Genomic DNA, 24,903 nt, shown 5'->3' on the forward strand with positions numbered 1-24,903 from the left:
CCCACACCGACTTCCAAGACAACACGACAACCCACTTCAGGAACAAACAAGTTGTTCATTCATTCAATATCTCAATTAACACTTCACTAAGTATACAATTGTGTGTACATGTATATATATATAATACATATATATATATCATTACATTAGCTTTGTATACATCCAATCAATCAAACTAGTTTGATTCAATCCAATCAGAACAGAAGTTGAAGTAGTAGCTAGCTAAACAACAGTAAGAAGAGGATGAGGAACATGCAACATATACAGTTGAAGGAAATTGATATGAGCGATGATGATGAGGACTTTGAGTATGACGCAGATGGTGATATACGTCCAAGAAGTACAAAGGTCTTCTTTAAGGACAGACCAACTGTCAAGGATAGGATATGTGGTCTAGTCACAACAATGACCGCAACCAACACTCGCAAGGCATTCTTGCTCACACTTGTATTCATAGTACTAGCCAGTATCACTATTGGTGTATCCTTTGCAACAAAGTCAAATGGTATGTATGATGCTGACGCCACATCCACATCATACTCATACATCTTTATCCATATTATAGTGCCAAAGATACCAATTCTCATGTATGACGATGTCAGACTACCAAACTGGACAAGACCATTGCATTACTTGGTGCATACTACAACATATTTGAACAACTTTACATTCACTGGAGATATTGTGATCACATTGAGAATCACTGCCAAGGACAAGAACTTCATTGTTGTACATGGTGATGGACTGAATTTGACATCTATCCACTTGGCAGTGGCCCAGACGCCACTTAATACATCCTATCCAACATCGTTTGTGCCGCCCAGCGATTCTGTGCAGCCATCCAAGGTCACCTACAACGAGACCAACTCATACTATGTTCTGCAGTTTGATCAGCTGCCTGGTTGGCTCTCCAAGGACAAGGAGTACTTCAACCTTTACATGAGCTACAGCTCCAACTTGACCGACTCACTCAAGGGCTACTACCGCTCGAGATACTATGATGACAATCAGGAGAAGTATCTTGCCATGACTCAGTTTGAGCCGACGGACGCACGTGCGGCATTCCCATGCATGGACGAGCCCGCCATGAAGGCCAACTGGACCATCTGGATGAATGTCGATCCAGCCTACACGGCATCCTCCAACATGCCCGAGCGCAACATCTCCACAACAAGCAATGGACGCAAGCTTGTAAAGTTTGAGACGTCGCCTCCAATGTCATCATACTTGGTGGCCTATCTCACTCATCAGTTTGACAACAATGTAGCCATCATGACATCACCGATTGGAGGAAACAACATCACAGTTCGCGTGTGGGCTCCCAAGCGTCTGAAGGACTACACTGGCTACGCCCTTGAAATGGCACAAAAGTCAATCAAATTCTACACCAAGTACTTTGAGATACCCTATCCTCTTCAAAAGATGGATCTGTTTGGTGTTGCTGAGTAAGTCGTCCTCTGTCCTTGGTCAATCTCACTCACTCAATCACTCATTCATTCAATCTTCCAATCAAACCCAACAGCTTTGCAGCAGGTGCCATGGAGAACTGGGGCTGTATCACATTCAGAGAGCAAGACTTGTTGTATACTAATACAACTGGCTCTGTGGAAGAGAAGCAACGTGTTGCTGATGTAGTGGCACATGAGCTTGCACATCAATGGTTCGGTAATCTTGTGACAATGAAGTGGTGGAATGACCTCTGGCTCAACGAAGGATTCGCAACAGTATGTCTCCCACTCCATACCTTTACCCTTACCATGCGCTAACCAATCCCATCCCATGGATCAATAGTTCATGTCTTACAAGTGTCTTCACAACATTACTACAGAGTTTGATGTAAGTGTTCCTTGATTGTATGTGACTGTACAGTGATTGAATTACTAATATATGACCCTTCAAATGACATACAGAGTTCCACAGACTTCTTGGTAGTGATCAAGATACTTGGACAAGCCATGGACTCAACAGCCAACACCCATCCAATATCCAATAACTATGTCAGAGTCGTTGATATTGAGAACTCATTCGATGCTGTATGTCACCATCACTCATCCAATCACACAGGGTCACCTACTTACTCTCAATCATCCTGGACAAATAGATAACTTATAACAAGGCCGCAAGTGTTCTTATGATGCTTAATGGAATGCTTCAGGATGGCGACAATGATAACTTCCGCAAGGGTATCAGTGACTACCTAAAGACATTCAGTTATCAGAATGCAGAGACTACTGATCTATGGAGATGTCTAACAAAGGCTACCAATGGCACTTCCAACGTCAGCTCAATCATGAGTGATTGGGTGTACAAGTCTGGAATGCCAATGGTCAGCGTCACCAACACCACTGCCACTGCACTGGACATCAAACAACATCGATACATTGCAGACTTTGGTGTGACTGCCAACGACTCGACCGTCTGGCAGATCCCCATCTCCTACCAGTCCACCTGCACGCCAGACTCCAAGATCACATTCAGCAACGTATGTCCTGAAGATCTCACTCCACTCACTCGCTTCCATCCCTCACTCACTCACTCACTCAATCAATCACTTATAGAAATCAGAAACATTGACAATCAAGGCTGATTGTAATGCATTCGTGTTGAATAATAAGGCCAGTGGATTCTACAGGACAAAGTATGATAATGGAATGTTTGATGATATCTACAATGACTACTTGTTGAGCGAGCCCAACAAGTTGGACCCACTCGGTGTGATCCAGTTCATCGACGATCAGTTCTTCTTTGCCAAGTCTGGCCTGCTCCCACCTTCTGACTACCTGAGGATGATCACATTCGCCAACACGACAAGCGCCACCAATCCGGCCTACTGGCGAGTGATCATGTCGGGCATGGACTACATCAGCGCACGTCTGCGTGACCAGCTGTGCAACCCAGAGCACCGCCAGTTCACCGAGACACTCTTTACCAATCTACTGACGGCCGTCAACATCACTGAGCCAGGCGTCACCAATGAGGAGAAGTTGACTCGCAAGGTCACCATCGAGGTGGCCAACAAGGGCCAGGTGCCAGAGGTGATCAAATATCTACGTGACACTTGGATGGCACACAAGGACAACACGACCAACATCGATCCAAACATCAGACGCTCTGTATACGCTTCAATTGTATACAATGGTGATCGAACCGAGTACAACTGGGTGTTGAGCAGATACCTAGACAATGCAACGACCACCAACGAAAAGACCGATGCACTCCTGGCACTAGGTGTGCCACAGAGGAGTTATCTAATCGAGTCCTCTCTTGGACTTGTTAAGAATGTAAGTACCATTCATTCAATCAATCAATCATTCAATCTAACAATGACCATCTGATCACGCTCACTAGAACAAGATTAGGAATCAAGATCTCTTCTACATATTTAGAAGTTTGACAAGCAACAAGGTTGCCATCACAAGAGTTTGGTTATTCTTTAAAGAGAATTATGATTTCCTTCTGACGTATGTTATGGGGAATTTTACAACTCAAACTCAAAATACAAACTCAAACACAAACTCAACTTACTAACCCAATATCTACCAATCAAATTAATTAGCAATTTACAAGGATCTAAACTTGGAGAGTTCTTACATAACATCGCCAATCAATTGGATACAACAGCATTACAGACCGAGTTCAATCAGTTCATCAAAGGAAACACCGATATACCACAATTGACAATTGACTCTAGCAAATCTGCAATAGAGGTAAGATTGATTGATTGATTTACTGATTTACTAGTTACAGTATTATTATGATCAGTGAGCCACCTCCTTTTAACACCACTCCCCGACCTAACCTAAACTCACCACCAACAACAACAGACCAATATCAAATGGATCAATGCCAATGTAAATGATGTATGCCAGTGGTACAGTACCATTGTTCCTTTACCATAACCCGTTGCTGCTAGGTGATGGTGATGTGATGTGATTGACTTGGACACACACAACAATCATAACAAATATAACATGTAGGACTGATTACAAACAACATTCAAATAAATACATTCTCACCAATTTATATATATAATTGATTTGTTAGGTTCCAACTACATATTGATTGATGTAAGTAGTGCATCCAATTTCACTTACATCAATTGTAAATCAATTTCATCTGGCCCATCTCACTCTGCCATTCCAGTCTAATTTCGAAGTGCGCACTACGTCTTTGACCAAACATGACCCAAACACACAACTAACAACACATATATATATATATCTGCCGACCGACACCACACCACACCACATCACACAACACACATCTCCCCCCACAACCCATCCTTAGTTCAATCCAATCAATATCAAACACATGGCTGTATGAACAATTGACACCTATGTGTTGTTCAAGTGATGGATGTCATATTCTATTTCACACTTTCTACCACCCAGTGCTCACTTCACCAGTCCGTTACACTCACTAACTCACTCACCAAACACACACATAGAGTGTTGACATGTATACCCTACACTCACCTTGCATCCCTATTGTCGACCAAACCAACCAATGTTGTCTGGTTCACTATCCATCCATCCATCCATTGCCATTGTGTTAATTCTATTTCCATATATATACCTAAATATTTAATATTATTATTATTCAAACTAAACGACAACAACGATTGTTAGTTTCAAATTACCCGTGGTAGTTTTTTTGGACCAATCAACGAACATCTCCGATTCCCCACATCTTTGACCGCGACAAACCCAGGCCTAGTTCAACGCTGGCCGCTCCACTTCCGGTCAACCACCACACCAGCCTCCTCCTCCTGAAACAACAGCTCATCTTAAGAACTCAATATTGTTATTAAGTTCCAGGGTACAAGTTCTCATTCGAGAGGGTCCACTCTACCACCCCACAATTGAGGGAATAAGTTCCAACAACAACAACAACTACTACAAAGCATTAACAAGTTGCTTAATATATCAACAACAAACTAATATTGTGTGTCATTCTCATTGACAAACAGTTGAACTCATCATCAAGTTCGTTGTACAAGGAAGGGATAACTGACAGTTTGGACGGTCAACAAACAAACGGACAAACAACAACAAAAGCATTACAAAGAGACATCTTCATCTGCATCGATATCGACATCGACAACTACAACACAGGCAGGTTCACTTGGACAAAGTTCAAACATCACGATGATTTGTCAATCGGTGGTCAGCTGTCCAATAAGATCATCTAATCAAATACAAGCTACCCTAAATATATAAACCAGCAACAATAACCTTGGTTGATCCACTTCCAATCGACCAAACTCATACAAACAAACAAACATCTATCAGCCTGTAATCAATCAACTTCACCATCATCTTCGGATCGCTCTTCAACAACAAAAACAACATCAATAATCAATCAAAATGTCAATGGAGACCAGCCAAGCTGGTGCACCAGCCTCATTTGCCCAACATAAAGGCATACATGTACTGTTGAACTCTTCTTATTCGCCAATATTTCAATCGACCCAGCAACACTCACCTGTATCAGTACCTCCACCTATCTCTACCGAATTGCCACCCTACAGTCTGAATCCTTCGACCCTGGATACAATCCATCCAAATACTGCTTCAATCGCCACCACAATGAATCCGCCTACAATGCCATTCCCGACTGGTGGACTCCATCACCATCCACTCCTTCATCAATCATATCCACCTCATATGACTCAACAACATCTTCATCAACAGCAACAACATCTACATCAACAGCAACAACAACAGCTCCAACAGCAGCAACAACAACAGCATGTACTTCAACAACAACAACAACAACAACAGCCTCAAATATTTTGTCCACCAATTCCTCCATATCCAAAGGCCAACAACTCATTTATGATGGACAACAAGATGTTTACAAACTCGATTCCAACTCCATTGGCACCACCAATGTCTTCATTACCTGGTCAATCACATGTACATCCATCACATCAATCTCAACAACAACAACAACAACCTCCACCACCATCAACAAATAATTATCATCGTCAACTGCATCAACATCTTGAGAACCACCTCAATCAATTTTGGAAGAAAGAGACAAAGGATATCTCAATGATGGATGATTTCAAGACAACTCATGAACTGCCACTGGCTAGGATAAAGAAGATAATGAAATCAGATGATGAAGTAAATGTAAGTAGTTCACACTTGGAAACTCTTGGAACAACAAATATCTTACTAATATTAATAATATTTTAGAAAATATCAGCAGAAGTACCAATGTTGTTCTCCAAGGCATGTGAGCTGTTCATTCTGGAGATGACCATCCGCTCATGGGTACATACCGAGATGAACAAGAGAAGGACCTTACAAAGGATTGATATTGCCAATGCATTGACCAAATCAGAGATGTTTGATTTCCTCATCGATATTGTGCCCAGAGAAGAACTACGCTCAAATAGGAAGTTCTATGTAAGTTGTCAATGAATCAAATATTGTTCGGAACCGGAATAATTCCCTAACTCCATCAATCTATCAATTAATCAAACAATATAGGATGATGTACATAAAGAAAACTTTGTTACTCCAGAGTACCTCCAATTCATCCAACTTCAACAAGCTGAAGCTCATAATGGATTCAAGAGGTCTTACTCTATAGATATTACTCCTTCGGATGACTCGCCATCGTATAGCCCAAAGAAGAGAAGTATGTCACATGACTTTACTCTGGTCGGCGAGAATCCTCATCAATATCCAGATGTTCGTGTGAGCCAACTTCCTCAAATGCAGCAACTGAGCACTCCATTTGGAATGCCTGCTCCGCGACTGGGGAGTGGCCCGGGTACTCCAGGTGGCCCTGGTGGAGTATACATGCCTGCTGCCACAACCAGCATGGCACCTCCTCAAGGTGTACCACCATATCATCAAGGCAGTAGTGGCAGCAGTGGTGCTGCGCAACCGCCTCTCAACATTGGTACACACAATCATCAATTCCATCAGTACTACTACGGTACTAAATAAATCAAGGCACACACCTATTATATATATCTGTATATGTATCAATGGATAGTTTGTTTAATTATTTGTAGACAACATTACCCTTCTTCTTTCTCTTGTTACCTCTGGCATCCAACTCTATGGGCGGTGACTTGTACTTGGATGCACTATAGTCAACCTTGTGCTTTAGTACTACACCCTTGAGATGCTTGCCAACTCGCTCGTCTCCCACTCTATATCTAAAGTCCACATCCTGCTCGAGTGATTGCATCATCTTGAATCCATTCAATCGCTGGAATGGTAGCGTTGGCGATGTATGTTTGGCCATCTTTGAGATTGGTGCGAACTTGGCTTCGCCAATGTTCATCCTCCTCATCTCTCTGTTGCCCTCAATCTCGTCCTCGTCCTCAAATGTATCGTCGTCAATGTTGTTTTGGTCCGCCGGTGATGTCTTGTTCAAATCGGCCATGTAATCCACGATGCCCAGCTGTCGCAGCCATTGCTCCTCACGCAGGCCACGTGTGTTTGCAAAGCAAACAATGTATCCTCCGTCGTTCAGCTTTGGCATGGCCATCTCCAGTAGCTCGCGATATCTGTTCTTTGTGGTAAATGTGCCAAAGCGCAGACCGTTGGCCACGGAAGGCGGGTCGATGATGATGACGTCAAAGCCAAGATTCTTGTCCTTGATGTCGAGCAGCTTTGAGAACACATCCTTCTCCATGATCTGATGGAAGTTCATTGAGACTCCATTGAGTTCAAAGTTCTTCCTGGCCATCGTGTTGTATATACGCGAGTTGTCAATGCTGTATGTAGAGATCTTCTGTGCGCCAAGCACGGGTGCCAATGAGAAGGTGGCAGTATGCGAGAAGGTGTTCATGATTGAGCCAGAGTCGCGGTCGTCAAACAATGATGTGACGTAACGGCGATTGGCACGTTGATCCATGAACAAGCCAGACGATGTGATGTCCTCCAGGTTGATGCCAACCTTCATACCATTCTCCTCGATCACTAAAGAGAAAGGTTCGTCCGGGTGGTAGCGTTTCAGCTTGTCGCCCTTATAATGCTTGCTAAACAAGTTCAATGGTCCCTTAATCTTTGATCTCCAATACACTCCCTTCTTGCCAGTCTGATGCATAATATAGTCTGTAATATAGTTCAAGTGTTTACACCAATGTTCGGAATGAGTCTTGATTGAATGAAAGTTAGTATTACTCGCTCGCTCACTCATTCAATGGGTACTTACAATGACTTGAAGATAGTCTGCGTATGCATCGACTGTTATACCTGGCATACCATCGCCACACTCGTTGATTATCCTGTATGCTGCCTTGGGTCCAATGTCTAGTTTGCCTTGCTTGCTCATTGCCTCGCGATACTGAAGTGCATCGTCGATACAATGTTTGAGATAGTTGTTGTCAAAGGTCTGAAGCTCGTATGACATTATACGTATGGGTGGTTCAATTGTCTTGTCAACCAATGCCATTCCTATTATATCCTTTGAACTTGATTCAAATGGTATTATACCAGTGCGTCCACCAAACTCTGACAACATCGACGTTGACAAGTTATATGTCTTTCGTCTCAATTGATTCTCCAATGCAGCACTTGCTCTAAGTATGTTTGATGTCATCTCTGATACACAAGTAGTAATATATATTAAGAATATATAGATATATGATTGATTGATTGATTGAATGATTGAATGATTGAATGAAAGAAGTCCAAGAAGAATAGGGAAGTCATTGTTTGTCGCTCGTTTGGGAATGTAAGTTTTAATTTATGGGTTTGGCTAACTTTGCAATCAAGAAACTAAGAGACACGTCACTTCATTGTAAAGTTCATTTGAATCATTCATGTAGGCTTGTAATAATAATATATAAATACATATAATGCAGAGATTGATGAGGATACCCTATAGGGTATCTTTACATCAACCTCATCTATCAACAATCACATTCAATCGTCATTACTCATCGGCCAACGAACAAGGTCATGGTCAGAGCCAGGGTCAGGGTCAAGGTCAGAGTCATGGACATGGTCGCGACCAACAACACAAGTCATCATCATCATCATCATCGAGATGGAATAAGAAATGGATTGTATCATTGAGTGTTGGAACAACTGCTTGTGTCGTGGCAACAGGATTGGCCGTGGCACATGAACAAATGATGTTGGAACCTTGGCTATTGAAACAGTTGTCGCTGGATCATGCACAGTTCAGATATACATGGCAGAACAATATACTGTTATGGCTACTCAAGAGGACTATTACACAATACACACGAATTGACGAATCACATCATATACCAATTGGTCAGCTCGTTGACACCCTGGTCGCACTGGTCTACTTCACTCCCGATGTCAAATCACGTGAGATCATCATTGACATTTTGGACCATCTTTCGAGAAACAGTATGTTGGAGCGTAGTACTATCAATGAACAATTGGTACAATGTCTGATGCAGATGTGTAATGACAATGCTGAGTTGACCGTGCCAGTCGCTCAAGTCATTAGCAATCTACTCAAAGGACGTGACACACGTATCCGCACTCTCATAATCAAGTCAATCGGCTTCAAACAACTCTCCGATATCCTTCCACACTCTGACATCCTATTCAAACATGAAGTATCCCATTACCTATCACATCTTCATGTGGACTGTAAGTCATTGATTGATCAACTGGGATTATTCCATCATTCGCTCACTCATTCAATCAATCGATCAATCATACATAGATCAGACTGAACTGAATGAAGGCTTGTTTGAGATGATTGAAAGCATGCTGGAAGATGATACATCTTCCAATGCACTTCCAACTGTTGACCAGCTGGTTGTTACCAATATATCATCATTCCTTGCCAACCTCTCAATATACACAATCAGTTCCAAAATCCAAGTATTCAAACTACTCTCATCTCTTGTACATCAATCCAAACTACCTCTAACCAATCATATCAAGTGTAATATTGCCAATGCCATTGTAAACCTATCCAATGATGGTGAGTAGTAATAATCCCATCCACTCAATATCAATCTTGCTAACCTTAATAATCATGAAGAGATCACACAAGAACTGATTGTGAACAATGGATGGTTAAAATATTTGAATGAATGGATACTACCAAGGACATCCAACGACAATAACAACAACATGGAAATGAGTGATGATGACCTTGATTGGGAGCAGCCACTTCAACTCTCCTCAATCATAGCCCTTGCCAATTTATTATCCATTGGAAGTAAGTCATATATGTCTTCGCGTCCTTCCTCACATCCTACTGACCTCCCTCCAACCATCCAATCAAACATTAGCCAAATGTACTATACCAATTAGTTCATCGATATCACCTGGTGAGGTGCTTGGGATTGCAAGGGACACGAATAACAAATCGTGTAGACTTCAATCATTGCGATTGTTGGCCAACTTATCAGTGTTTGATAACAATGATGAGAACCTACTATATAGCAAAATTGGTGATGAAGGATTGATCAGTCTGATCAATCTATTTGAGAGAGCAGACCTCTACACCAGCCGGAATATCATTCGATGTCTAGGTCACATGTCCAAAGATAGTAAGTTCAATCAATCATTATTTAATGGATGGCGCCATGACTAACATGCCTTGGCGCATCATCACTTTCACTCAGAGAATGTTGCAGACCTCTTGTTGAATGATGAGGTCTGGGACAAGTTCATCGTGGTCTCTGAGATCAATGACATTGAGATACAAAGACGACTTTCCAGAACAATTGCCAATGCTGCCTTCAACAGTATGTATCTCTTGGATCACACCTTGGAATGATTCCACTCACTCAATGAATCACATAGACAGCGAACGATTAGTTGAGAAGACAGAGGTTCAGACATTGTTGGCCAAGTGGATAAAATCTAGCGATGATTATATACGCTCCAACTCGATAAGGGCACGTGTATCTCTAGCCACATCTAACCAGAAGACACCAAAGTATGCCGAGGGTATTTACCTGCTGCATCCAACGAATGCCAGCTCTGACTTTGACTTTGACCTGATATTCATTCATGGCGTCAATGGACATCCCTTCACAACATGGGCCAACACGCCGGTGGCACCAGACTCCACGCCGCTGCCCGAAGCGGCAATCGATGAGTCCAAGCTCGTATGCTGGCCCAAGGACTGGATCCCACAAGATTTCCCCAAGGCCCGTGTGATCACAGTTGGATACGACATATTCCTCTCGTCCTGGGGCGGTGGCAACGCCACACCCTTGCATGATCAGAGCCAAGAGATCCTGGAGAATCTCAAGCTGGCGGGCGTTGGCTCGCGGCCATTCATGTTTGTCACACACAGCTTTGGCGGGCTGGTCGCCAAGCAGATGCTCAAACTGGCGTCCCAGTCACCAGCGCACTATAGTGACATATCAAAGAACTGTCGCGCAGTGGTGTTCTACGCCACGCCACACTATGGTGCACGTCTTGCCGAGTACGCCTATACACTGGAGAAGGTGTTGCGCACCACCAGCGCCATCTACGATCTGTTGCCGAGCAGCCAGCACGTCGATCGTCTCACACGCCTCTTCCCCAAGTTTGCGCCCAACGTCGCCACCATGTGCTTTGGCGAAACTGAAGAGACATGTGTACTGAAGAACATCTGTCTGGTGATTGTCGATGAGGCCAGTGCCAATCCCAAGTTCTCAGGTGCCACTCACTCATTCAAACTACTCAAAGCCAATCATCGTGGAGTATGCAAACCATACGATCGCAATGATGAGAAGTATCAACTGGTTCGTGATTTTATCAACAGTGTCATCTATGGTTCATCATCATCGAACTCCTCCTCATCATCAAGGTTACAGCATCACATTGATAGTCATCATCATCAGCATCAACGTGTTGTCATTGATTGATCGATTGATTGATTGGTGCCAGGATTCCAGGGTAACTACTATTGAAAAGTAAACAATAATAGAGTAGAGTTACATGTATCATCGTTCAGTGTATTGATGAATAAGTGTGACTGAACTGTTGAGCATTCAACAATAAAGTTCGTTTGTTCATGCACTCGGTCGACTGTTCATAAATTAATTTTTTTTGAACAAGTTTGAGGTTATTCAACAACAACGAGCGATTTAAAGAGAGAGAAATAGAGAGGAGAGCTGGGGTAACTTTAGTTCTTTCACCTGATTGTATTACACAACACACGACAAGCTTCAAAGTTAAACAAATAATACTCTGAGTCATATATCACTTAACTCTTAGGATTCATCTTTACATTGAAGTTATTCATACATTCATTCGTTAATTTGTTAAGACGACGACAACGACTTCGAATATTTTTGATCGATCATTCATTCAATCAATCATCATTCGTTAGTTTGGTTAGTTCTCTCATTCAATATCACATCACATCTACTCTCGTGCTCGCTTATTTGCTTACTGTAGCTAGCTTGCTTGATTGTTTAAACATTTAAATATCATCATCATCATCATCATCATTATAACAACTCAAGAGAGAGAGAGTCGAAGCGTAGACCTCCTACTTATTATTATTATTATTATTACTATTATTATTATTATATATACATCGTTTATAACAAACAAACATATAATACAATGGGAATTCCAGCATTCTTCAGATGGATGGTAGACAAGTACCATGGTCTAATCGAGTCAACAAGGGAGCCAAGGAATCAGGATGGCACTCGCATCAGATGCGACAACAGTGAGCCAAATCCAAATGGAGAGTACGACAATCTCTATCTTGATATGAATGGTATTATACATCCTTGTGCGCATCCTGAGACAGGACCACAACCGCGCAATACAGAGGATATGATGGACTCGATCATTGAGTACCTCGACCTCATATTCTCCATCGTCAGACCGCGCAACCTGGTCTACATGGCCGTCGACGGTGTGGCACCGCGTGCCAAGATGAACCAGCAGCGTTCGCGTCGTTTCAGAGCGGCAATGGACTCGCGTCTGGCCAAGGAGGCTTCGGAGAAGGAGATGATGGACAGGGTGGCCCAGGGCACTGCCACACAAGCAGAGATCGATGCCATTCAGAAGTCCAAAGAGGACAAGTTCCACTTTGACTCCAACTGTATCACGCCAGGCACAGTCTTCATGGACCTCGTCTCACTCACACTGCGGTCCTACGTGGCCGAGAAGATTTCAACTGATCCAGCATGGAAGAACGTATGTCCAAGTCGCTCACTCAATCAATCAATCAATCATACTCACTCACACCAATCAATCATTAGGTTAAAGTTATCATCTCAGACGCATCTGTACCGGGAGAGGGAGAGCATAAGATCATGAGCTACATCAGAGAGCAAAGAGCACAGAAGGACTACAATCCAAACCTTAAGCACGTGATCTATGGTCTGGATGCCGATCTGATTATGTTGGCCCTGTCGACACATGAGGCCAACTTTGACATTCTAAGAGAGTTTGTCGAGACGAACAAGTCGCGAAAGGTCCAGCGCAGACACGACGCCGAGAAGACCGAGGAGGAGCTACAGGAGATTGCCGAGCACAAGGACTTCCTGATAAAGAACTACCAGCTGCTGAGTCTCAACCTGTTCCGCTCCTACCTGAGCCAGGAGCTGTATTGCAAGCCCGCGTTTGGCTTTGATATAGAGCGAGTGATCGATGACTTCATCTTCATCTGTTTCTTCGTCGGCAATGACTTCTTGCCGCATCTGCCGTCGCTGCAGATCAACGAAGGCGCCATCGACCGTATCATGGATATCTACAGGGAGCTGTTGCCAACGTTCGATGACTATCTGACAGAGGACGGCGAGTTTGACCTGGACCGCGTCGGCCTCATCTTCACGAGGCTGTCGCTGGTCGAGGAGGACATCATGTTGGAGCGCAAGCACAAGGAGGAGAACATGAAACGTCGTCGCGAGAGGCAAAACAACAGAAACAACTACAACAACAACAGAGGCGCAGACAGCCTGGACCTCAAGGTCGGTGTGTCCAAGGAGCACCAGGCCGCCGCCAAGAGTCTGCTCAGCGAGCTGTTCAAAGAGCAGGAGCCACAGCAACCCGTGGTCAAGAAGATCAAGTCCGAGGACACCGCTTCAAACATGGACGCTGCTGCCAAGATCCGCGAGCAACTCGCCGCGCTGAGGAGTCAGAACAAGCAGATGAAGGAGGTGGTCGAGCAGGTCCAGGCCAACATCACTACTGAGCCTAAAGTGGTGCCACCCAAGAGACAGACACAGATGATTGACATTGTGCCCGAGCAGGCAGCTCCACCAAAGAAGGAGACCAAGAAGAGAAAGGAGAGAGACCAGGACGAGGAGGAGAAGAAGGAGGAGGAGGAGGAGAGGAAGAAGAAGGAGGAGGAGTCACTGCAGGAGACGACATTCGTCAATCACATGAAGGATGTCAACATTGGCCAGAAAGGTTGGCGCAAGAGATACGCCAAGATGCACTTTGAGCCAGAGGATGGAGAGGAGAATGTTCTGCTTAGGGTGTGCCAGTCGTACATCGATGGTCTGGCATGGGTCCTCAAGTACTACTACAAAGGCTGTGCCTCGTGGGGCTGGTACTACCCATTCCACTATGCACCCTTCATTCTGGACCTCGTTGACAACCTGGGCGACATTGTGCCTCCCGTCTTTGAGAAGGGTCTGCCATTCAAGCCATTCGAGCAACTGATGAGTGTGCTGCCCAGAGACTCTGCGCAGTTCGTGCCCAAGCCCTACCAGAAGATGATGGGCGTCGACGATGGCAGCGGAGATTCGTCTCCCATCATTCACTTCTACCCAACCACGTTCAAGATCGACGTCCAGCCCGGCGTGCCCCTGTGGAAGGGTATCTGTCTGCTGCCCTTCATCAACGAGCAGGAGCTGCAAGAGTCGCTGCGTCCACTGGACAACGTGCTCACCGACGAGGAGATCTTCCGTAACAGCCGTGGCTCAGAGTACCTCTTTGCCAACAAGAACGTAGAGTTTGTAGCCAAGGACAAGAAGGGTCGTCAGCGTGGCGATATCGACCCCAAGCTATCCAAGGACTTCTTGGGCAAGATCGATAAACTGCCCCAGCGTCTCATTGATAGACTGCCGCCCATGCAGGATGCCGTTGCCTACGAGTTCCACAACCCAGGCTTCCCAGAGGGCTACGAGTTCAAGTCTGCCATGCTGCCAGGCGCCATCATGTTGCCAAGGACCCAGAACACCACGAACCAACCATCCATTCAGAACAGCGCAGCCAATCGCATGATTAACCACTCGCTCGGTTCAAACCAGTACAAGGACAACCAAGGCTACAACCAAGGACGTGGATTCAATGGCGGTGGTGGACGTGGTGGATACCAGGGCGGCGGTGGTCGTGGTGGATACCAAGGTGGTGGCCGTGGTGGCTACAACAACAACAACAGCAACTATGGTGGCAACAGAAACAACAATAATGGTGGTGGAGGTTACAACAATGACAACAGCGTGTACCAGGCACAACAACAGCAGCAGCAGCAGCAGCAGCCACAGATGATGCAACAACAGCAGCAGCAGCAGCAGCAGCCTCAGATGATGCAGCAACAGATGATGATGCAGCAACAGCAAATGATGCAACAGATGCAGTACAACAACTATGGAGGTGGCTATAACAACAACTATGGTGGAGGTGCCAACTACAATGCCCAATACTATAACAACAACAACAGCAACTATGGTGCCAACAATAACTATGCTGCTGCAGGCAACTATGGTGGCAACTACGGTGCTGTAGCCAACAGCAACTATGGAGCGAACAACAACTACAACTACAACCAACAACAACAATACCAAATGCAACCTCAACAAATGCAACAAATGCCTCAACAACAGCAAATGCTTCCACAACAACAACAAATACCTCAACAGCCACAACAACAACAGAAGCAGCAGAGACAACCAAACAACAATGATCCACAACAGCAGATGATGAAGATGATGCAACAATCCACTGTCTACAACTCCAACCAAACTCAACCGAGAGCAAACATCACTGGCGAGCAACAACAACAGAACAAAGGAAAGTATACTCCCTTTGCCAAACAATCCAAGAAGTAAAATAAAACAAACAAATATATATATATAGTATACATACATAACATTATAATGATCAAAGGTAGTAGTAGTGTAAGGGTAATGGGAAAAGGGGATTGTCTAGTTTATTTATCTCTTCATGAATGCCTCGATTGCCTCCACGGACCTCGGAATCATCTTGGAGAGGTTGTCGTGTCCGGTGGCAGTGATGACAATGTCATCTTCGATACGGATACCGCCAAATCCTCTGAATCTGGCAAGGACATCATTGTTGATGTGTTTGGACTTGACTGGATCGGCAAGGGCCTGGTCCAAGAGATGGTCAATGAAGTAGCAGCCAGGCTCAGAGGTCATGCACATGTTCTCCTTGAGACTACGAGTGGTACGCAATGAGTTGATCTTGGGCTTGGCATCGCCGAGGTAGCCTCCAACATCATGAGTGTTCAAGCCAAGCATGTGACCAAGTCCATGAGGGAAGAATACTGGTCCCATCTTGTTGTCGATCAGGTCCTCTAGGGATCCGACCAGGATACCGGCCTTGAGAAGGGCGGCCAGAATGCAACGCTCGGCCAACTTGTGCATGTCGATCCACTCAACACCTGGCTTGACCGCATTGAGCACGGCTTGCTGGGCATCCCACACTGCATTGTATACAATCTTCTGGTCGTCAGTGAACTTGCCATTGGCTGGGTAGGAGCAGGTGACATCGGCGGTGTAGCCATGATATTCGGCGCCCATGTCAAACAGACAAATAGAGCCATCACGGATAGTGCTGGCATTGGGCTCTCCGGCGTGTCCATAATGCAGTACAGCTCCATTGGCATTGGCAGCGCAGATGCAGGTGTAGCCCATGTTACGGCAACCATTATCATGATATGAATGGTACATAAAGATGCTCTCGCATTGGTACTCCTTCATTCCTGGACGAATCTTCTTCATGACCTCGAGATGTGCGCGGCAAGATGACTCTACTGAGTATCTCAGACACTCAATCTCCTTGGGCGACTTGATGACACGGCACTCTGTGGCGTGGGGGAAGGCCATGGTGGTATTGACAGTGAACTCCTCGATGCCATGGAAGTGCATTGGGGTGGTGGTCTTGTGGCTGTCAGTGTTCAGACCTTCCACAGTGAAGATGGTTGAGCACTTCTTCTCGCGCAGATACTTGGCCATGTCCTCGACAAACTCTACATGGTCCACCAGGAAGATCTCCTTGTAATAGTCCTTGGCATGAATGTGTCCCATCCACATGGCATACTCTGGTGGGAACTTGGGAACAAACAATGTGGACTCTGGCTGATCAGCATTGTTTAGTGAGACAACTCCATAACAATCTGGCATATCACTTCCGAATGCCCAGAAGAAGTACTTCTCCTGCTTGAACATTGGCTCATGGTCTGTATCATATTGAGTATCGGCCTTTCCACCTTGAAACAAGATAAAAGAGTTTTCTGGAATACTCTTTTCTGTTTGATTCAATGATCACCAGTAATGAGTGTTAGCTTAATGATTGAGGACGATCAATCAAACATAATACATACGATCTGATGACTCCAAGATAGTCTTTACTAGTCTTGCCCTGTTCTCCTTGTGCATCACAAGTGGAACCTTGTGAGTGCTGTTTCCAAGCCAGTAGTAGCCTGGTGAGTAGTGGCTGTCCTTGTGGCTCTCCTCTTTGAATACTGGGCTGCTCATCTTTGGTAAGTAATGTATATGTAGTTGTATTAAAATGTTATGACTATGGTGTCAATGTAATAAGTAATGTTAACAAACTTCAAACATCGAACTTGAATGAACTCATCATCAACTTTGGACATCGTGTTTGTGAGTGGGGTAGGGTCCACAAACGAGGGTTGGACCCACAAAATAACCCAAAAAGGCAATGAGGTCAACCCACCATCTAACTAATCGGGAATAACGAATGTTCAAATACCATAATGGATTGGATGACAGACAGTACGGTATCCACAACTCGTTACCTACTATTGTTGTTGTACATTTATTGCGTGTAAAGGTAAATTTAGATTCACACGCTACTGCTCACTCTTGGTCGCTGACTTGGAAATTAATCCGGACTAACGCTCAATGAAGTATGTCATGAGGCTCGATCACCACCTTGTGTATAAGCCAGTCGATCATGATCATAGCATTGTCCGAGATCCAACACATTGGCAATGATCTTTACGGGTTTGCCGTTGTTTGCTTTCTTGAGCAACTTGGAAATGCCACTGGCTCCATTGAACAGCAGTTCCACGTCCACATTGAACTCGTGCGCATGTGGTGCAGGTGAGCGATCGGTGCCATACTTGAATGCCTCCATTGGTGATCTATCTATTGCCTTGGACCTGATTGATATCTTGACCGAGGAGTTGTTGGAATGATGTGGCGCCTCACACATCTCCATGGCTTCAAAGTCCCTCTCCGTCTCTGTCTCTGATTGCATTGTTGAATGGAAGTGATCCTTGGTATATGTATACTCGATGGTCTTTTGCTCCTGTGCTGCTGGTGCAGCTTCATATGAATCGTCAATTGATGATTGGCTCGTGAAAAAGGTGCTTGAATGTCGCAGCTTGGTTCGTGTGTCGGAAGATCGTGCCCGGTTGTCAATAACAGTATGAGTGTGCGGCATCTTTTGTTGTTGTTGTTGTTGGCCTTGTTTGCTAGATTCCATATCACCTTGCTCCGGTCGTTTGCCCACACTGATTGTAATGTCTCCATTGGTATGACCTTGCCAATTGGGATCAGAGTCGAACATCATATTCTTGACTTGTGCATTGTTCATTGAATGTTGTGATTGCAACTCTCTCTCCATGCGAATCAACTGCACTGGCATTATGACGCCACTGCCTGACATTTGTATAAAGGTTGGCGTGGTGTAGATGACCACGACGACCATCAGGAAGAGGCAGGCCAGACGCTGGCCCTTGGCCACCATCGGCACGCCATCGCCAATAGTGAACATCCTAGTCAATGATAGTATTGTCTCTTGAGCCATAGTAGGTTGATGTTGAGCCTGTGGATATACAATCTCATAACCTGGATTGAGACGCTTTATCTCCGTCTCCAAATGTTTGTTCTTCATCTTCTCATAGAGTAGATTTTGTTTCAACTCTTCAATCTTTGCGTGCTCATCCTTCAACTTGGCCTCGAGCCCCGTCAATGTTGCAGACTTTAATAGTCTTGACTTCTGTGCTGACTCTCTATTCTTTATCTTCCTGTTGATGTTGAGTGAGTGAGTATGTTATGTGGCGGATGGTCATTCGCGGGGACGACGACGACATACCTCTCTTGTTTCTTCAAGATCTTTATGATATCCTTGGATGCATTACTGTAGAACTTCTTGCAGTATATTTGGAACTGCTTGGATGTGATCTCTACTTGTATGTCTTCTGGAAGAAGATGACCATAGTCATGCTCCGGGTCAAACGGTCTGAACTCTCGCTTCCTCTTCTTGTCATCACCCTCATCAGAGTCTGTGTGAGATGATTCGTTGACGACATGGTGAGTGTTGTTTGACATGTTGTCATTGGCAGAAACATTGAATGAATGATCATTGGAAATGACCATCTGTGACGGTGATGACATTGAGTAGCCAGCTTGGACAGTGGATGACGGTGATGATGGAACGTTCATTGATGGCGGAGATGAAGATGATGAAGATGATGATGATGATGATGAGCAACCAGATGTATCGACAGGTGAGCTATTCTCTGAATAACCATTGGTACTCGTATCACTGATAATATCATTGGACATTGTATATTGCATTGTGTTGTTGTAATCTTGATTGACATATTGCACTTGTGACATTGTATAGTTTGAAGAGTTATCAACAACAACAACATTCTGTTGTTGAAGCTGTTCATGTTGCTGTTGTTGTTGATATTGATGTTGAAGACCGGAGTGTATATGATCTGCAGATTGCTGATCAACAACGAGGAAGCCATCATTAACATCATTGACAAGATTGCCAGTGTTGATAAAGGTTGAGTCCCATTCCGAAGTAGTTGAGAAGTATGAACTGCTTGATAAATTGAAATAAGCAACCTGTTGTGATCCATTGATTGGTTGTTGTTGTTGTTGTTGTTGTTGTTGTGTGAGACCATTGAGTAAAGCATTGTCACCATTAAAGTAAGCAATGTCTAGACCAAGAGAATCAATGGACACTGGTGTTGAAGGTTGGCTTTCAAACAAGTTCATCATCATTACTTCACCTCAAACCTCTCTTCTCTATCTCTATATACTGTTGTTGTTGTTGGAACTATATATAAATATTTATGTTGCTGTTGGTGTTTATTAATATCATTGGATGTCAGTTTGAATAATGAAGCCAGGTCGTCAAACCCAACACCTTACTCCCACACAACATTCAACTCAAATTTCGTGTTTGTCGAGTCAACAAAACCAACTCACTTAATCAAACATACTGTATGACATCCAATCACCAATACAATCTTGTCAATGAGACTTACTTTCGTTTAACAAAGAAATGATCATCATCGTCATCATCAATAAGCAAACGTGGCACTCCTAGTAGTAAAAGAATATGTATAATATCCCAATTATATATATCTCAAAATATCTTTATTAAACATTTAAGGAATAAAGATCCGAAATAAATAAATAATTAATCTTGAATTGGACTTTCCAATTTAGTAAAGTAGGAAATCGCCACTCTAACTCCATCCCAAATCTAGGACAAACCATTGAGAGTGTTACAACACGGATGATGTTTACTACGAATATAAAGTACAGATAACTCAAATAAGTATTTAAATTTCCATTCAACCCATCTCATATCATAATACATTGTCGTATACCAATATACATAGACACACACACCATATCTACAACTACATCACCAACTCAAATCAATTAACACCACAAACAAGTATTATAAGCAGTAGCATCTCACACCCAAGGAATTAATTAAGTGCGTGTAAGTGTTGTTGGTACAACAAACACAATTGTGTTGGACACACACACAAACTGCCAATTCAATATCAATATCATCAATATCCATCCATCCTAATCATATACAAATACCGTATACTCTACTTAACACACGTGTCAATCAACCATCTTCCATCCATCACGATATTCAATCCATCATTGACCAATCACAATCAACAAAGGAAATACGTCAACTTGTAGACACTGACACATATACATAGATATTGCATTCCAACCAAGGTAAGAATATTTTAAATTACAATATCACTCATATATTCATTGGGTCAACAACAATACACCCATCTATCAATCCATCCTTCTATCCATCAATCTATCCACTCTCCATTTATCAACCGTCATTGTATTTTTCGAATGTGTACCACTAGACCATAACTACCCCCTCCTCTACTATCATTGGATGGTACCTAGTTGACAGTTGACCTGCAGACAATTGAGATCCGGATATATATCTCAGTCAGTCAGACAGTGGTAGTAGTTGAATTCATTAATGAATGCCGTGGATAATTATATAAATACAAGTCGGCGTAATTGACCAATCCAATCACCACTCTAACACATACACACATTGTTCATCATCAGTACAATCCATCCATCACACCCCTACCACCTTTGGCATTGTCATAGTTGTTGTTGTGATCGTGACGTCGAGAATGCCAAAGTATTTAATTAGCGTGTGAAGCAGAATTCATTCATATGCTCATTCAATTTCAGACAGTTTCTCTATCGTCTATCTAGTTGTTATCCAATCCAATAGCTATCCAATCATATTTAAAACTACACCAAGATCTAAATAGTCCATCTAGTCCATACCTTCTATCAACATCATCATCATCTGGATTCCTTTGGACAACATCTATTCCATTCTTTGTTTGTGTGTGTTTCTAATTTTAAACTGCTTGTTGCCCAATTTTATTCACAATCTCGCCCCCAGGACCCAATCCCGTGAAACACAACACCAACGCTCACATCATCCCAACACAACATCTCAGTTCGTTAAAACCAAACAAATTAAAAAAAAATCAAATTGTTAACCCTCCCATACAACAACCAAACAATACAAAGTGCGACCACTCTATCAACCCAACAACTCATTCAATTTCGTAAACATTTATTCATTCTTCAATTATTCCAACAACAAACAACAACGTACATACAATAACAATTTATTTAATATATTAATTAATTAACATCGTCATCATTTCACTTACGCTACATACGCTGAAAGCTCAACGAAACTTGTTTGATCAGTAACACGACTCTCATTCTCTCAGCTCTCAACTTTACAAGACAAGACAGACAAACAAAGTGTATATAAACATTCACTTGAGAAGAACCTCTTTGTCAAACAACAAACATATTTCATACAACAACAGTTAGTAATAATAACAAGTTAACTCTGCAATGATAATAGACGAGAACAACATATAATATTGTATTTGTATCAGTCACCTTCAACATCAACATCAACTCAACATCAACTATCTATATACTTCATTCACCATCAATCAGATCTACATCCAACATTTTTTAAAAAGGATAGTTAATCTGTATAGTCATCAATCAAACAGTCAATCAATCAATCAATCTACTATATATCAATAATCAATACAGTCTTGTATATACATTTAATTTAATATCAACAACATTCACAATGAACAATACACTGATGGACAATAACAACAACAGAAAGCCACAGTACAGCCGGAGAACAAACAACACCTCCAACTACAACAACGCCAACAACAACAATAACAACATGTCATCTATATCCCCAGTCAAGGCTGCATTTAGGTAAGTGTGCAACACAATTAACAACAACAACAACAACTTTGTGAGTCACAACTCATATTAAACACACAAACAACTCAACACTCTATAGTGAGGCCGTAGTCGCCAAGGAAGACGTTGGAGAGTTCAAGGAGGGCTATTTTATCATGTCACCAAACGATGATCTCAAGATGAAGAGACCAAACATTAGCCACAACGCCAACAACACCAACAACAAGCCAAACCAACAGAGAAGAAGAACACCAACCAACCAGCCACAGTACACCAACAACTACAACAACAACTACAATAACAACAGTAGCTATAGCCAACGCTCGTCCGACGATGAGAAGCCACTGAAACCAATCAAGACCGTACCACAGTTCCCACCAGGACTGGCGCCAACCGTCACCGACACTTCACTCGTTCTACAAGACTTTCTCTTGACACCAGACTCGATCCACAAGATTTCATCGTACTCCCAACCAGACAACTCTGCCACCATCACCGACAACACCATCACCATCGACTACTCTTCGCCAAAGAAGAGCTTCGTGCCACCATTGTCCAAGCAGCCCCAGACACCCCAACGCACCACCGATTCACCAAAGAGGAACAGCCTGTCGCCTCGCTTCGATTCACCAAAGAAGGCTCCACAATCCAACTTCTGGTCCGGCGGCGCCTTTAACAACTCGCCTGCCCCCAACGCCCTACCAATGCCCAACTTTGACGACTTCCAACCTCAACAGTCTGCCCCAAACCTTCAATCGATGACTGTTGACCTAAGAAGATTGCTCAACATTACCCCTGTGTCAGTCTCTGACTAAATGTGCTTGGCAGCCAGCATTAATACCCCTGGTTACCCACATCGTATCCACCCGTCCCCGTCCCCTATTACCGTCCCCGTCCCAGTCCCCGGGTTTACTCCGCTGTTCACAACAGACTTGGCCATTTGATAGTCAGTTGTTAACAACAGATGATCCAAATACCCGACCAACAACAAACCTTCCAACACCGCAACTTGAACCTCAATCACTCTCCTTGTAACCCAACAAACCAACACCTCGCCATTCACTTCCTTCACATACCTCACTTTACATACTCATAGACAGTATCTGTGGACATGTTTGTCCATTAATGTCTTGACCTGGATGCTCAACGTTCCCTCACAGTCTCCATATCAGCCATCAATCAACCAAACAGATAAACATGTACACACCTATTGTCTACCCTCAACCCTTCCTATTCTTCTCTGCGTCTTAGTTGGGATATTATATCTATGTACAATTGAAGATAAGAAGTACAAGTATTATTTATTATTATATAGGACTACTACCACACTCACTACCTTAATGATAGTAGTACTGAGGAGGACCTGCTTGATAGTATGCAGGCTGTGGGTAGTAGACAGGTACACTTGTCTGTACTTGTGTGTAAACTGGTGTCTGGTATACAGGTTGTTGTACATATACTTGAGGAGGTGCTTGAACAACCATTGGAGGAGCAACAGAATAATTTACAACAGTTGGAGATGGACCATGGCTCCTACTCGAACGGAATATTCCTGGCAATACCTTTAGTCTTGATCTTCCTGTGTCATAATCAGTGTTCACTGTTGAGTATGTTACTTGACTGTTGACTACTCTGGTAGTTCCCTGAGGAGGTGGAGCCATTGGCATCTGCATTGGGGGCATTCCTTGTTGCTGTTGTGGAGGCATTCTTTGTTGTGGCTGCTGCTGTGGAGGCATTCCTTGTTGCTGAGGTGGGTAATTATTATAACCATTATAATTATTATTATTATTGTTATATGACATTTTGTTGATTATAGTTTGTATATTATTTATATATATATTTATGACTATGTAGTATTGTTTATTTATATCTTGTTGTTATTCTACAACTTGAATTAATCGATTAATATTATACACTCATGCCCTCTGAGGGAAACTTTTATAGTCTTTCTATTACCTTAGAAGGTAATAATTAATTAATTCATGTGGTTAGGTGGGTATCTTGAGGACAAAGGGGTCTCCCTTGAAGAGAAGACATGGTCCCACCAATCTAAATTGGAAACACATCGATGTAGAACATCGAAATGACAGTGAGTATCGAGAACTTGTACAGAAGTGTGTCATGATGGACATCCATCCATCCATTCATCCAGGCCTGGTGCAGAATCGGACATGTCGACTGAACAACATCAA

The 24,903-nt window shown here is 43.3% G+C and overlaps 10 protein-coding genes across 10 annotated transcripts; 6 read left to right on the top strand and 4 right to left on the bottom strand.

Moving 5' to 3' along the window:
- Positions 1-282: 282 nt before the first annotated feature.
- On the top strand, positions 283-3,899 carry SAMD00019534_108990 (hypothetical protein; the record flags this gene model as incomplete). The annotated part of the gene is made up of 10 exons (XM_012893928.1): positions 283-505; positions 566-1,445; positions 1,523-1,724; positions 1,792-1,836; positions 1,911-2,033; positions 2,102-2,482; positions 2,559-3,281; positions 3,349-3,461; positions 3,557-3,707; positions 3,825-3,899. The coding sequence occupies 10 exons, from the start codon at positions 283-285 to the stop codon at positions 3,897-3,899; spliced, it is 2,916 nt and encodes a 971-aa protein (XP_012749382.1).
- Positions 3,900-5,366: 1,467 nt separating this feature from the next.
- SAMD00019534_109000 (hypothetical protein) lies at positions 5,367-6,965 on the top strand (the record flags this gene model as incomplete). The annotated part of the gene is made up of 3 exons (XM_012893929.1): positions 5,367-6,137; positions 6,204-6,416; positions 6,501-6,965. 3 exons carry the CDS (start codon positions 5,367-5,369, stop codon positions 6,963-6,965), a joined length of 1,449 nt encoding a protein of 482 aa, XP_012749383.1.
- A 70-nt stretch (positions 6,966-7,035) lies between these two features.
- Positions 7,036-8,583, bottom strand: SAMD00019534_109010 (hypothetical protein; the record flags this gene model as incomplete). The annotated part of the gene is made up of 3 exons (XM_012893930.1): positions 7,036-7,287; positions 7,318-8,127; positions 8,185-8,583. Coding segments are annotated over 3 exons (1,461 nt in total), but the record flags the coding sequence as incomplete, so codon positions are not given.
- A 259-nt stretch (positions 8,584-8,842) lies between these two features.
- On the top strand, positions 8,843-9,950 carry SAMD00019534_109020 (hypothetical protein; the record flags this gene model as incomplete). Its single annotated transcript, XM_012893931.1, has 3 exons — positions 8,843-9,602; positions 9,679-9,839; positions 9,903-9,950. The coding sequence occupies 3 exons, from the start codon at positions 8,843-8,845 to the stop codon at positions 9,948-9,950; spliced, it is 969 nt and encodes a 322-aa protein (XP_012749385.1).
- Positions 9,951-10,100: 150 nt separating this feature from the next.
- SAMD00019534_109030 (hypothetical protein) lies at positions 10,101-11,827 on the top strand (the record flags this gene model as incomplete). Its single annotated transcript, XM_012893932.1, has 4 exons — positions 10,101-10,182; positions 10,256-10,516; positions 10,592-10,714; positions 10,773-11,827. The coding sequence occupies 4 exons, from the start codon at positions 10,101-10,103 to the stop codon at positions 11,825-11,827; spliced, it is 1,521 nt and encodes a 506-aa protein (XP_012749386.1).
- A 706-nt stretch (positions 11,828-12,533) lies between these two features.
- On the top strand, positions 12,534-15,982 carry SAMD00019534_109040 (hypothetical protein; the record flags this gene model as incomplete). The annotated part of the gene is made up of 2 exons (XM_012893933.1): positions 12,534-13,118; positions 13,184-15,982. The coding sequence occupies 2 exons, from the start codon at positions 12,534-12,536 to the stop codon at positions 15,980-15,982; spliced, it is 3,384 nt and encodes a 1,127-aa protein (XP_012749387.1).
- Positions 15,983-16,087: 105 nt separating this feature from the next.
- Positions 16,088-17,683, bottom strand: SAMD00019534_109050 (hypothetical protein; the record flags this gene model as incomplete). Its single annotated transcript, XM_012893934.1, has 2 exons — positions 16,088-17,424; positions 17,500-17,683. Coding segments are annotated over 2 exons (1,521 nt in total), but the record flags the coding sequence as incomplete, so codon positions are not given.
- Positions 17,684-18,053: 370 nt separating this feature from the next.
- Positions 18,054-20,158, bottom strand: SAMD00019534_109060 (hypothetical protein; the record flags this gene model as incomplete). The annotated part of the gene is made up of 2 exons (XM_012893935.1): positions 18,054-19,173; positions 19,242-20,158. The coding sequence occupies 2 exons, from the start codon at positions 20,156-20,158 to the stop codon at positions 18,054-18,056; spliced, it is 2,037 nt and encodes a 678-aa protein (XP_012749389.1).
- A 2,425-nt stretch (positions 20,159-22,583) lies between these two features.
- On the top strand, positions 22,584-23,526 carry SAMD00019534_109070 (hypothetical protein; the record flags this gene model as incomplete). The annotated part of the gene is made up of 2 exons (XM_012893936.1): positions 22,584-22,723; positions 22,812-23,526. The coding sequence occupies 2 exons, from the start codon at positions 22,584-22,586 to the stop codon at positions 23,524-23,526; spliced, it is 855 nt and encodes a 284-aa protein (XP_012749390.1).
- Positions 23,527-24,051: 525 nt separating this feature from the next.
- Positions 24,052-24,513, bottom strand: SAMD00019534_109080 (hypothetical protein; the record flags this gene model as incomplete). The annotated part of the gene is made up of 1 exon (XM_012893937.1): positions 24,052-24,513. A coding segment is annotated over one exon (462 nt), but the record flags the coding sequence as incomplete, so codon positions are not given.
- Between the last annotated feature and the right edge of the window lie 390 nt (positions 24,514-24,903).

This window comes from Acytostelium subglobosum (genome assembly GCF_000787575.1).
Source record: "Acytostelium subglobosum LB1 DNA, scaffold: scaffold29, whole genome shotgun sequence".
Taxonomy (NCBI): domain Eukaryota; phylum Evosea; class Eumycetozoa; order Acytosteliales; family Acytosteliaceae; genus Acytostelium; species Acytostelium subglobosum.